The sequence below is a fragment of the Rana temporaria genome, chromosome 7 (assembly GCF_905171775.1).
Source record: "Rana temporaria chromosome 7, aRanTem1.1, whole genome shotgun sequence".
In the NCBI taxonomy this organism is placed as follows: domain Eukaryota; kingdom Metazoa; phylum Chordata; class Amphibia; order Anura; family Ranidae; genus Rana; species Rana temporaria.
In genome coordinates, this window is record NC_053495.1 from 50,505,641 (window position 1) to 50,519,356 (window position 13,716).

General features: G+C 45.5%; 1 protein-coding gene across 4 annotated transcripts in view; it reads right to left on the reverse strand.

The window, feature by feature from the left end:
* The window catches only part of RAF1 (Raf-1 proto-oncogene, serine/threonine kinase), a 176,011-nt gene that overhangs the window by 98,329 nt on the left and 63,966 nt on the right, over positions 1-13,716 (reverse strand). For all 4 annotated transcript variants that reach the window (XM_040359341.1, XM_040359342.1, XM_040359343.1 and 1 more), the window contains exon 2: positions 5,029-5,249. In XM_040359341.1, the coding sequence (XP_040215275.1) occupies positions 5,029-5,235 (207 nt within the window). In that variant the 5' untranslated portion in view covers positions 5,236-5,249. The remainder of the gene's footprint in view (positions 1-5,028; positions 5,250-13,716) is intronic.

The following is a 13,716-nucleotide window of genomic DNA, read 5'->3' on the forward strand; positions in this document are numbered from 1 at the left end:
GCCATACAGTGTAGGTTTGCTGAGGCATTCGGTGCGGAGTCCTCTGGGTCACTGAGGACGACAGGTTCCGCAGCCACCTCGTCCCAGCCACGTACAAGTCCATGGGTATCTTGGGACTGTAATTGATCCCTTGAAAACTGCTGCTGATGCTGAGAGCTAGGCTCCACCTCCATGCCGACACAATCCTCCTCCTCCTCCACGTCCTCTTCCTGTGTGATAGGTGGGCAAGCAGGAACACTGTCTGTATAAAGGGGGCCTTGAGAGGTAAGGAAGTCCTCCTCTTCCTCCCTCTGTTCTGCCTCAAGGGCCCTGTCCATTATTCCATGCAGCATGTGCTCCAACTGGTGGATAAGAGGGACAGTGTCACTGATGCATGCACTGTCAATGCGCACCATCCTCGTGGCCTCAAATGGTGACAGGACAGTGCATGCATACCTGATCATGGCCCACTGGCGTGGGGGAAAAAAAACAAGCTCTCCTGACCCTGTCCTGCTGCCATATTGGCACAGATACTCATTGATGGCCCTCTGCTGCGTGTGCAGCCGCTGCAGCATGGCCAACTTAGAGTTGCACCTGGTGGGCATGTGACAGATTAGGCGGTTCTTGGGCAGGTTGTATTCCTTTTGGAGGTCTGCCAGCCGAGCACTGGCATTATATGACCATCGGAAATGCACACAGACTTTCCTGACCTGCTTCAGGACATCCTGTGAGCCCGGGTACCTGCCCAAGAACCGCTGCACCACCAAGTTAAGGACATGAGCAAAACAGGGCACATGGGTCAGTTGTCCCTGTTGCAGGGCGGAGAGGAGGTTGGTGCCATTGTCGCAAACCACCATTCTCTGCCCCAGTATAGCTCCTGTCCCCCAAGCACACCAGCTCAAGCACTGCATGGCATCTCTTTGCCTGCATACCTGCGTAGCCCCTTGAATGCCTACGAAGCACCGCTGGTTCCGAGGACACATCAGCACAGGAAGAAGCCACAGAGGAAGAAGAAGAGGAGGGGGGAGGAGAGAGGTGTGTCACAACCAGTAGTAGAATTTTGGAGGCGTGGTGGCGGAAAAACAAACTCCAACACTACTGTACCTTGTGCTGCATCCTTTCTGTGAAAGATAGGCAACGTCCCTGTCCATGCCTGCTGGACCATGAGTCAGCGGTAATATGCACCTTACCACTGACCGCCCTGTCCAGCGAGGCATGGTATACCAACTGAAAAGGCAGCAGTTGAAGTGCTAGCAATTTAGCTAAGCTAGCATTTAACCGCTGTGCATGTGGATGGCTGGGAGAGAACTTCTTTCGGCGCTGCAGCAGTTGGGGCAGGGAATTTTGCCTGGTGCAATCTGACGTTGGTGTACCGATAGTAGATTGCCCGCAAGTACTTGGCTGTGACACACCTAATTCTACACCTTCAGTCCTATCAGTGCAGGTTTCAGAGAGGACTGAGGGTATAGTGGGGTTGGAGATCCCAGCTGATGAGGAGCAAGGAGAGGTCCGCTTTGTTCTTTGGTGTGGGTCTTTGAGGTACGCTTGCCAACGAACTGCATGGCAGGTCGACATATGTCTGGTCAAGCATGTGGTGCCCAAACGGGTGATGTTTTGGCCACGCGAGATATGGTTGAGACATATGTTGCAAATAGCAGCAGTGCGATCTGATGCACTGCTCTCAAAAAAGGCCCACGCCAAAGAAATTTTGGAATAACGTTGAGAGTCAGCAGCGCCCTGCACATGCAGAGCTCTCCGTTGTGATGCAGTCTGTGCGCTGCCCTTAAGCTTGCCCTTGGAGGGCATCCTGCCTCGTTGGAGATGTGCCTCCTCCCCTCTCCTATCAGGCACCCACGTGGAGTCAGTGACCTCATCATCACCTCCCTTCTCATCACTGTAGAAAAACTGGCAGTATGCTGCAGCTGGGGGATCATGACTGCCAGATTGCTGTCCTTCTTGGGCACCCCCTCTCTCTGTGCTCACGCTAGTTGTGTACCATCATCGTAACCTTCAAAACGCTGCGCATCCGCCTGCAGGATGTACCCAACACTGTGGTCAAACAGTTCGGGGGACTCCTCAGGAGGACATGGGAGGGCTAGGGAAGGAGTGACTGATGCCATTGAGCAAAGGTAAGAGGCTGCGTTGGCAGCTGCTTTGCAAGACAAAGTAACCTGAGCCTGGGTGAGAGGATGAGGAGGATGAGGACAGCTTGGTCATCCACTCTACCAAGTCTTTGGCATGTTGCGGCTCAACACGGCCAGCTGCCAAAAAAAAAAAATAAAAAAAAAAAAAAAGGACGAGAGTGTCCCACGGCCACGTGCTGATGAGGATGCACCGTGTCCACGACCAGCACTGTTGCCTCTAGACGCAGAGCCTGCTTGCCCTCTTATCGGCTCGTGACTATCTGCCTCTCCTTATTGTCCTTCCAGACATACTAATGGCCTGCAGGGAGATGTAGCTGCACAAATACTGACAATACCTGCTGATCCCTGCCTGTGGTATTAATATGAGCAGATCTATGCCTCTAATATGAGAAACACCAGCTTTACGTAGCTTTAGGTGCACACTGTACAGAGGACAGTACGCCACATGAAAGTACTTGCAGAATGATCCCCTGCCTGTAGTATTAATATTAGCAGATCCCTGCCTCTAATATGAGAAACACCAGCTTTACGTAGCTTCAGGTGCACACTCTACAGAGGACACAGACAGTACACCACTTGAAAATATATATATATATATATATATATATATATATATATATATATATATATATATATATATATATATATATACATACAGTGAGGAAAATAAGTATTTGAACACCCTGCTATTTTGCAAGTTCTCCCACTTGGAAATCATGGGGGGGTCTGAAATTGTCATCGTAGGTGCATGTCCACTGTGAGAGACATAATCAAAAAAAAAATTCCAGAAATCGCAATGTATGATTTTTTAACTATTTATTTGTATGATACAGCTGCAAATAAGTATTTGAACACCTGTCTATCAGCTAGAATTCTGACCCTCAAAGACCTGTTAGTCCGCCTTTAAAATGTCCACCTCCACTCCATTTATTATCCTAAATTAGATGCACCTGTTTGAGGTCATTAGCTGCATAAAGACACCTGTCCACCCCATACAATCAGTAAGAATCCAACTACTAACATGGCCAAGACCAAAGAGCTGTCCAAAGACACTAGAGACAAAATTGTACACCTCCACAAGGCTGGAAAGGGCTACGGGGAAATTGCCAAGCAGCTTGGTGAAAAAAGGTCCACTGTTGGAGCAATCATTAGAAAATGGAAGAAGCTAAATATGACTGTCAATCTCACTCGGACTGGGGCTCTATGCAAAATCTCACCTCGTGGGGTCTCAATGATCCTAAGAAAGGTGAGAAATCAGCCCAGGACTACACGGGAGGAGCTGGTCAATGACCTGAAAAGAGCTGGGACCACCGTTTCCAAGGTTACTGTTGGTAATACACTAAGACGTCATGGTTTGAAATCATGCATGGCACGGAAGGTTCCCCTGCTTAAACCAGCACATGTCAAGGCCCGTCTTAAGTTTGCCAATGACCATTTGGATGATCCATAGGAGTCATGGGAGAAAGTCATGTGGTCAGATGAGACCAAAATAGAACTTTCTGGTCATAATACCACTAACCGTGTTTGGAGGAAGAAGAATGATGAGTACCATCCCAAGAACACCATCCCTACTGTGAAGCATGGGGTGGTAGCATCATGCTTTGGGGGTGTTTTTCTGCACATGGGACAGGTCGACTGCACTGTATTAAGGAGAGGATGACCGGGGCCATGTATTGCAAGATTTTGGGCAACAACCTCCTTCCCTCAGTTAGAGCTTTGAAGATGGGTCGAGGCTGGGTCTTCCAACATGACAATGACCCGAAGCACACAGCCAGGATAACCAAGGAGTGGCTCTGTAAGAAGAATATCAAGGTTCTGGCGTGGCCTAGCCAGTCTCCAGACCTAAACCCAATAGAGAATCTTTGGAGGGAGCGCAAACTCTGTTTCTCAGCGACAGCCCAGAAACCTGACTGATCTAGAGAAGATCTGTGTGGAGGAGTGGGCCAAAATCCCTCCTCCAGTGTGTGCAAACCTGGTGAAAAACTACAAGAAACGTTTAACCTCTGTAATTGCAAACAAAGGCTACTGTACCAAATATTAACATTGATTTTCTCAGGTGTTCAAATACTTATTTGCAGCTGTATCATACAAATAAATAGTTAAAAAATCATAAATTGTGATTTCTGGATTTTTTTTTTTTGATTATGTCTCTACGACATGCACCTACGATAACAATTTCAGACCCCTCCATGATTTCCAAGTGGGAGAACTTGCAAAATAGCAGGGTGTTCAAATACTTATTTTCCTCACTGTACATATACACATATACATACACACACACACACACACACACACACACAACACCTGGGATGCATATATATCCTCTACACACCAACTCTGACTAGCCTGCCTGCTCTATATAACTGCAAAAAATGACACTCTCTCTCGGTCTCTCTCTCGTCTCTGTAAACCACCGCAACACACTACACAGAGCTGCCAGGTAGGCGGCCTTATATAGTGTGAGGCGTGTACTAAACTTCCTGAGCCATAATTGGCCAAAGCCACCCTGGCTTTGGCCAATTATGGCTCTCCGTTTTTTGCAAGCTGTGAGTGGCTAAGCATGCGGGTCATAGTGCATGCTTGGCCAATCATCAGCCAGCAATGCCGCAGTGAATTATGGGCGGTGACACGCCACTCGAATTTGGCGCGAACGGCCCATAACGTTCGATATTCGACGAACGGTCGAACATACGTAGTTCGAGTCGAACATGGGTTCGACTCGAACACGAAGCTCATCCCTACTAAAGAATCTAATAAATAGCAAATATAAAATGGCACAACGTATAATCAACATTTAACAGAACACAAACCAATAACCTGCACAGAAAAAAAAAGAAAGAATAATATTGCAACAAATTGAGAAAAAAAAAAAAAATATAAAAACACCACTAGGTTTTGAACTTACCACTGTTCTCTGCTTATTGGGTAGGTAGACACGAATTGTATTGCTCGCTTTTGAAGGGTCGCCGAGCCTGCCATCATCAGATGCCCGCCTATGATAGCCAAACTGTTGAGCAATAGTTGGGGACATACAACTAGGTCCATCAAACACAGAATCCTTTAACCCAAATCCATTGCTGATCTTCATCCACGCTCCCTGAATATGCTCCATTGGTAATAAGTCACCTAAAATAAATTTGGAGAGGGGTAATTAATAAATTAGAACATGCATTAAAAAAAAAGTTCTAAAAGAGCAGACATTATCTCCCATGAATCACAGAACCAGTCTTTAAACAGGGCCTAAGCTCTGTGTACAGCCTAAAGAAATCAATTTTATCCACAGAAGCACAGAGATTGATTTCTAGATCAACACAGCTTCTTGTAGTCATAAGGCACGATCCCTTCACCACTATTGTAATCTTAGGCACTATTTTAGGCAAGTGTGGCTAATTGGAAGAATTTTTGTCACCCTTTATTACCTGCATTTTTTTTATTACATTGTTCTGTAATGTTTATGCAGAAAGCAGAAGACTCCTCTGCATGAGTTTTCCCATTATCTATCGCAGGGGTGTCAAGTCCCATCATGTCTCTTTGGGAGTCATGCTTGTAGCCAACATAAAGATATCAAAATCTACATAAAGTATCTCCAATCTCAAATCAAAGCAAATTATTCCAGTGACATGGTATTATCACTGTAGAGAGCAAAATATTCTAGAATGAAATGACTGTTTGATGAATATATAAAGAATGACAGCTTTTGGTACCTTCTATTAATCTGAAATCAAGCAAACAGCCATATACACGGCTAGAATGAATGTATAAAGTGTTTCAAAGAGCAACTCCACTTTTGTTTAAAAAGGCAAAAAATAAAAATAAAACAATCCCCTCTGGGTGGCCAATGTACATTGCAAGGATTGCAAGTACCTCCAAAAATAGGGAACCCTTCTGGCCGAAAGAACAGGGACTTAACACACCCAGGACTTGGCCACAACCAGTACTGGATGATGCCAGAGCAGGGGGCTCCGCCAACCACAGTTACCAGACCTAGGAAAAACAAAAAACGTGTCGGTGCTCCTGGAGGGTCTGGAAACACAAAACAACTGAGGGTCAGAGGAAAGGGAGGGGCCTTTTAAATTGTATCCGATTTGTGTTTCCTGTAGAGGGCGGAGCCAATCTGTCAAGTAGCTGTCCTGGAAGGTGAGGGGGGAAAATCTGCTTGTTCCATTATGTTTTTGGATACCGATTATGAATAAGAGGAACTTTTTCCTTATTAATCAGCTGGTGCACTTGCAGTGTTCCAATGAGGAAAGTTGCAGTGTCTGCACCACTTTAGAGGTAATCAACCCTTTGGGAGCATCTCAAAAATTAAACTTCTGTTTCAGAGGATGCCTTAAATCTGACTTGCATCTTAGTGCAGATGTCCAAGTGAATCAGTGAGCCAATCACAAAAGCAGGAAATTACATTTCTGAGGATGTTCTTTACACAAACGGTGTATAGAAGATGTCCATATTGCCATATTGCATTGAATTTGCCCAGAAAATTTACAGAGCTGCAGCTTGAAAAGGAAAGGTAATTTGTAATAACAAAATACAATATGGCTTGTGCAGCAACTCTATATACTATAGTTTTTCCCCCATGAAAGTGGGGTTGCCCTTTAACTGTAAAAGATCCTGTCTAGCCAGTCTTCTGATTCAGACACCTCAGAAGTTATGCTGATAACAGAAGAATCTTCTTGTCAGAATTTATCAGCATAACTTCTGACAAGTTCTCCATCAACTGATAAAACCAGTCTGAATTTTGTGTCAGAGTGGGTGCTATAAATAGATTAGCAGAGAGCTGGTCTATTCACAGCACAACTCTGCAATTCTCTGCCTATTAGGAGAGGGGGGGTGTGCCTTTCCTCCAATCAGCTGTCTCACAGTGTATGGCATGACTTCCCTCCCCCTGCTGGAACAGAAAGAGAAAATTCTAACAGGACTTGCACTTTCTAAACCGTATATAAAGCTGAAGACTGCAGATATACATGTAAAACGTATTTAGGGTGATTTGTATCATATCTGTGCATCATCTGAGGCTAGTCACATCCACTTTAACCACTTCCCGCCCAAGGTACGTAATAAGACGCCGTTGACTGTGCGGGGATATCTGAATGATGCCTGCAGCTACAGGCATCATTCAGATATCGTCTTTTGAAGACGGCAATTCTCTGCACCATAAGAATGATCATATTGGCTGTTCTCCTGCATGATCGCTCTTACAGGCGGCGAGAGGGGACATCCCCCTCCCGCTGTCCTCCGGTGCTTCTACCGACTCACCGATGCGAGTCAGAGAATGAATCCGCTGGCCCCAGATGCTTACCATAGAGATTTCCGGCGGACCAGATGGTCGCCGGAGTCTCGATGATCGCTCGGAGGCCGGGCACAATGTTATGACCTCACACCTGGCCTCTGCATTCAAAAACTGGCGCCGCCTCGGCTGAGATTTTTTATTATTATTTCAGGCTTCCCAGCTTATGGGACCCCATATCCCACTGTAAAAAGAGGTCCGATCATGCCATATTCCTGGGGATGTATACACAGTGGTAAATGACAGCCCACTCCCTTACCTCCTTCCTCCATGCCCACTAACCAGCTAAACACGAGGCTTCACCTCCCTGGAGGGGACTGGTAGAAATCTACCCACACAATGTTATTGCCAAAAAATAAGATTTAATTTCAAACATATATTTGCATAAACAATTTAAAAAGTTTATGGTTATTTTTATTATATTTTCCAAAGGCTGTTCTTTTAATTTGGTCACGTGACCAGCAGCAGAGGACTAGAAACTCCTCCTACTTAGGTTTCCCTGCAGACAGGCTGGGAAAGATTTGGGTCATGTGACAATTAGGAAAAACCCTACTTCAAGTTTTTTTTTCTACTAATATATTTACAGTGGCATCAGCCACATACAGAAATAGAAGGGACAATGCAAATTAAACAATGTGTGCTTAGGATCACTTTAAACCCTACGGGCCAGATCCACGTACCTCCGCGTAAATATAAGCGGGCGTAGCTTATCTCAGATAAACTATGCCGCCGTAACTTAGTGCAGAGGTTCCTTATCCAACAAAGAATTTGCGCCATAAGTTACGGCGGCGTAGTGTAAATGTGACGGCGTAAGGGCGCGGAATTCAAATGACAAAGATGTGGGCGTGTTTTATGTTAATTCAACTTGACCCCATGTAAATTCAGTTTTTTGGGGTTTTTTACGGCGCATGCGCCGTCCGTGGGGGTATCCCAGTGCGCATGCTCGAAATCACGCCGCAAATAGTCAATGCTTTCGACGTGAACGTAATTTACGCAAAGCCATATTCGCGAAAGTTTTACGCAAGCGACGGAGAATTCGACGCTGGCCCGACGTCCATACTTAACATTGCGTACGCCTCATAGACCCAGGGGTAACGTTACCCTGAAAAAAGCATTACGTAAACTACGTAAAAAAATGCGCCGGCCGGACGTACGTTCTGAGAATCGGCGTATCTAGCCAATTTGCATACTCTATGCGGAAATCAACGGAAGCGCCACCTAGCGGCCAGCGTAAATATGCACCTAAGATCCGACGGCGTACTAAGATGTACGTCAGTCGGATCTAGCCCCCATTCAGGCGTATCTTGTTTTGTGGATACAAAACAAAGATACGCCGGAGCATCCTAGAAGTTACGCGGCGTATCAATAGATACGCCGATGTAACTTCTTTGTGGATCTGGCCCTAAATGTACATTTTAACGTGTGCAAAGGAAAAAAAAAGCAAGAAAAAGTCTCTGGCAGTAAAAAAAAAACAGCAGCCTGGATTTGCATCGTATTGACATACATGGTGCATGAGCGTTACGGTGACATGCTAAACTGAACCCAACCTTGTCCAATCCCTGCACAAGCCATAAGTCTGCGTGTCAAAAGGAAATAATTACACACCGAGAGTGACAACACTTTCATAGAAACTAAAACATTAACAAGATGTCCAAATTCTTTCTACAGCAGCCAAGAACTGTGGAAAGAAAATTTCGGAAAGAAAGGTGATGTCATTTTGCACACGTTGCTATGTACAGTGCTTTATGCCAAGTCAGCTTGTCAGAGTTCCCTAAACCAAGATATGGTATGAAGAAGTCGGAGCTCAGACACTCGCTAACATTCTCTTCATTTTATTTTTTCCATTATTTCAGAAACAAATAGAATTTCTAAACGACAACGAAGGCTCCATTCTCACTTGTAGGACTCCAAACGTTGATGCAAATTTGGATGGGTGCAACTTCGATGTCTTGTTGTCCCTCTGCAGAGTGGAGCCACTGTGGCATGTAAAACAGTGTAGATGGGGTGTAAAGGTTAACCACTTAAGACCCGGACCATTATGCAGGTAAAGGACCTGGCCTTTTTTTGCAATTCGGCACTGCGTCGCTTTAACCGACAATTGCGCAGTTGTGCGACGTGGCTCCCAAACAAAATTGGCGTCCTTTTTTTCCCCACAAATGGAGATTTCTTTTGGTGGTATTTGATCACCTCTGCGGGTTTTATTTTTTGCGCTATAAACAAAAATAGAGCGACAATTTGAAAAAAAAAAAAAATTCTATATTTTTGACTTTTTGCTATAATAAAATATCCCCAAAAAAAACTAAAAAACATTTTTTTCCCCCTCAATTTAGACCGATACATATTCTTCTACATATTTTTGGTAAAAAAAAAAAAAAAAAAATAAAATCGCAATAGGCATTTGATTGGTGTGCGCAAAAGTTATAGCGTTTACAAAATAGGGGATAGTTTTATGGCATTTTCATTAATTTATTTTTACTAGTAAAGGCGGCCATCAGCGATTTTGTGACTGCGACATTATGGCAGACACATCGAACACCTTTGACACATTTTTGGGACCATTGTCATTTTCACAGCGAAAAGTGCTATAAAAATGCACTGATTACTGTGAAAATGACAATGGCAGTGAAGGGGTTAACCACTAGGGGGCGCTAAAGGGGTTAAGTGTGTCCTATTGTGTGTTCCTTACTGTAGGGGGGTGGGGCTGGACGTGTGACGTCACTGTCTGTCATAGGGAATGATGATCAATCAGTGACAAGCCACAGAAAAGAACGGGGAAGGTTTGTTCGCCTCTCCCCGTTCTTCAGCTCCTGTGACCCGATCGCGGGACACCGGTGGAGATTGGGTCCGCGGGTCCCGTGGACGAGGAGCTCAGGACTAGGTCACGAGCGCGCAGGCGCGTACGCGACCCACGACTGGGCTCTTAAAGGCGACGTACCTGTACGTGCCTGTGCCCTTCTGCCGACGTATATCGGCGTGAAGGTGTCCTCAAGTGGTCAAAGCTGGCCATACATTATACACAATGCAGAGGATTAACCACTTAAAGAGGAAGTAAACCCACTTTTACAAAAAAACACCACCTGCAAGACAAAGGCATAATGAGCTAGTATGCATAGCATACTAGCTCATTATGTAATACTCACCTCAGATCAAAGCCCCTGCAGCCGTCCTCTTACCACTCGGGCGGCCGACATCTCTCCCGGGGGTTACTACCAGGTGACGTCACTCCCACGCATGCGAGCGGGGGCCGCCAGTCAAGGCACAGCCTCCTTTAGGAACGGCACGATCGTCATTGCTAAAGTATGCCGTTGTCTACGGCACATGCCCCGTACACATTGGCGCCCGTCATTTTTGTAAATGTCTCCTAAATCGTGGAGATTTAGGAGATATTTCAAGCACCTACAGGTAAGCCTTAATCTAGGTTTACCTGTAAGTAAAAGTGGTTGTAAAGAGTTTACAACCACTAAGTTCCACAGCGAGTATAACAAGCATGCTATGCTGCATATACAGACTGATTGTACTGTTGTGGGTTTGGTAACACTTTAACACACTAAACAAAAGTAAATGGGCCCAAGTGCTTTTACTACTAGTTCAGAATGTGTTAATACTTTAATATATAGTCTGGCCACAGGTTCACTTAAAAGTAGATCTAGCATCAATTATTTTAAGTGCAACACTTAGATGCGTCTTATTTCTCACAGAGATAACAGCATTCTCCCTGGCAATGTTTATGGAAGGACAGAATCAATAAGAATCACAATTGACAGAATTGATTAGGGACCATTCATGGTCAGCCTCTACTTTGACTGAGGAGTCGGCTCGGATGACACAATCCTGTAAATACTAGAGCCTGTTCAATGCTTGTCCATCTACAAAGGTCTAAAGGCCTCATGCAGACCGGATGGTTTGCCAACTCTCCTAGACTCCTTTCCTCCTGGCAGCAGAGTTTGGGCAGAAAAAACGCTTATAAACTGATGCAATGAGTTTAGGCTCTTCAAGCACTTGGGTACAAATTCATGTGATTGGCCAGAATAATTTATTCTGGCCATTGAAATTAATTAATGCTCAAACGCTACACACGTTAAGGCCCCTTTCACACTGGGGCGGGAGGTGCGGTGGCGGTAAAGCGTCGCTATTTTTAGCAGCACTTTACCGTCGGAATTGCGGCGGTATCCGGCCGCTGGCGGCCGAAAAAGGGGTAATACCGCCCGCAATGCGCCTCTGCAGAGGCGCATTGCCGGTGGTATAGTTGCGATTTCCCACCGCTTTCAATGGGAAGGAGAGGTGGAGGAGCGGTAAACACACCTCTCCAAAGATGGTATTAGCGCCTGAAAACTGCCCCAGTGTGAAAGGGGTCTGATGCCGCGTACACACGACCGTTTTTCGGGTTGTAAAAATTTACATTTTTAATGGTCTAAAAAAAAACGTTTTTTTCAACCTGATCGTTCAAACGGCCTTGCCTACACACGATTGTGAAAAAAAATGCTCTAGCAAAGCGCGGTGACGTACAACGGCACTATAAAGGGGAAGTTCCATGCGGATGACGCCACCCTTGGGGCTGCGTTTGCGGATTTTGTGTTAGTAAAAGACGATTCACGCTTTTCAGTCTGTTACAGCGTGATGAATGTGCTTACTCCATTACGAACGCTAGTTTTACCAGAACGAGCGCTCCCGTCTCATAACTTGCTTCTGAGCATGCGCGTTTTTTTCACGTCGTTAAAGCCCACACAGGACAATCTTTTTTTTTTTTTTTCTGCCAAAAATCTGCTGCTCCTGAACGCACTTGGCTGTGGAGGTTTTTTTTGTGTGCCTCTTAAAACCTATAAATGCCTATATGTGCATGGACACACAGGCCAACATGGAGGGGAGTTTACAAGCAGAAAAAATAAATAAAAAAATCAAATATCCCTAGGGGCACAGCAGAAAAACGTCCAGTGTGCACAAGGCCATATTCACATCAGAAACCTGCTGCAACTTCTCAATTTGTTACATAGTTATATACGTAGTTAGGATGAAAAAGGACAAAAGGTCCATCTAGTTCAACCAATAAAACCAAAACAAAAAATCAATAGAAAACGTTCATTTACTGCACCCAATACACAGTTAATCCAGAAGGAAAAAAAAAAAAAAAATTCTCAAGTGCCGAGTGGACGTCTTTGGACGCTCTGTTGTCATCCCCGGGCGCGCAGCGGGAAAACAACGTGCCCGGCGCATCGCTCGGGAGCCGATGCGTGTGCCTGGCGGCCATGATGTCCGCCAGACACCCGCGATCGTCGATGACAGCAGGGACGTGGAGCTCTGTGTGTAAACTGTCAGGGAGAGAGGAGACCGATCTGTGTCCCTTTACATAGGGACACAGCATCGGTCACCTCCCCCAGTCAGTCCCCTCCCCCCACACAGTAAGAACACACCCAGGGAATACATTTAACCCCTTCCTCACCCCCTAGTGTTAACCCCTTCACTGCCAGTCACATTTATACAGAAATTTGTGCATTTTTATAGCACTGATCGCTGTATAAATGTGAATGGTCCCAAAATTGTGTCAAAAGTGTCCGATACGTCCGCCGCAATATCGCAGGCCTGACAAAAAAAAAAAAATCGCCTCGGAGGAACGCAAGAGTGGTCGATCTGGGGAGCCGTCATGACGTCTACCCAGAACAAGAACCGCACAGCCCCGTCATCATTTGATGGTGGGCGGGCGTAAAGTGGTTAATTGCAAATCGTATGAGAAAAAGGCTTGTGCTTGTCCAATCGGATAATTTTGCATGAATTGTCAGGATCATCTCTTGAAAGCTGTGTACCAACGATAAGATTATTGTACAATTGCTTTGAAAGCTGTATTTTTCGAACAATTTTCTAATCGTGTGTATGGGCCAGCTTTTTCTAAATTGCTTCAAAGTAACAATGTTACAGTATGAGGAGTAGGGGAGGAGGAGGCCGATAGAATGCTTTCTCCAGTCTGCAGAACAATGACCTTCTTTCAACCTAAGAAAAGTCACATACTGCAGCTCAAGGACTGCTTTTACTGTATAATGTATTCACAGAGACTTCGAGTTAGTGAAAGGTCCATCTTAAAGCAGAGTTCCACCCAAATGTGCAAGCTCCGCTTCTCTGCCTCCTCCCCCCATCCAGTGCCACATTTTGCACCGTTTGGGGGGGCGAATACCTCTTTTTGACAGGTATCCACCCCTACTTCCGAGAGATCTCGCTGCCTCAGAAGTTCGCACCCTGTGCAGGGGAGGGGCATGATAGCACAAGTCTGACCATTGAAGAACAGGCAGGCTGTTCTCCCAGCACAGCCAGAAAAAC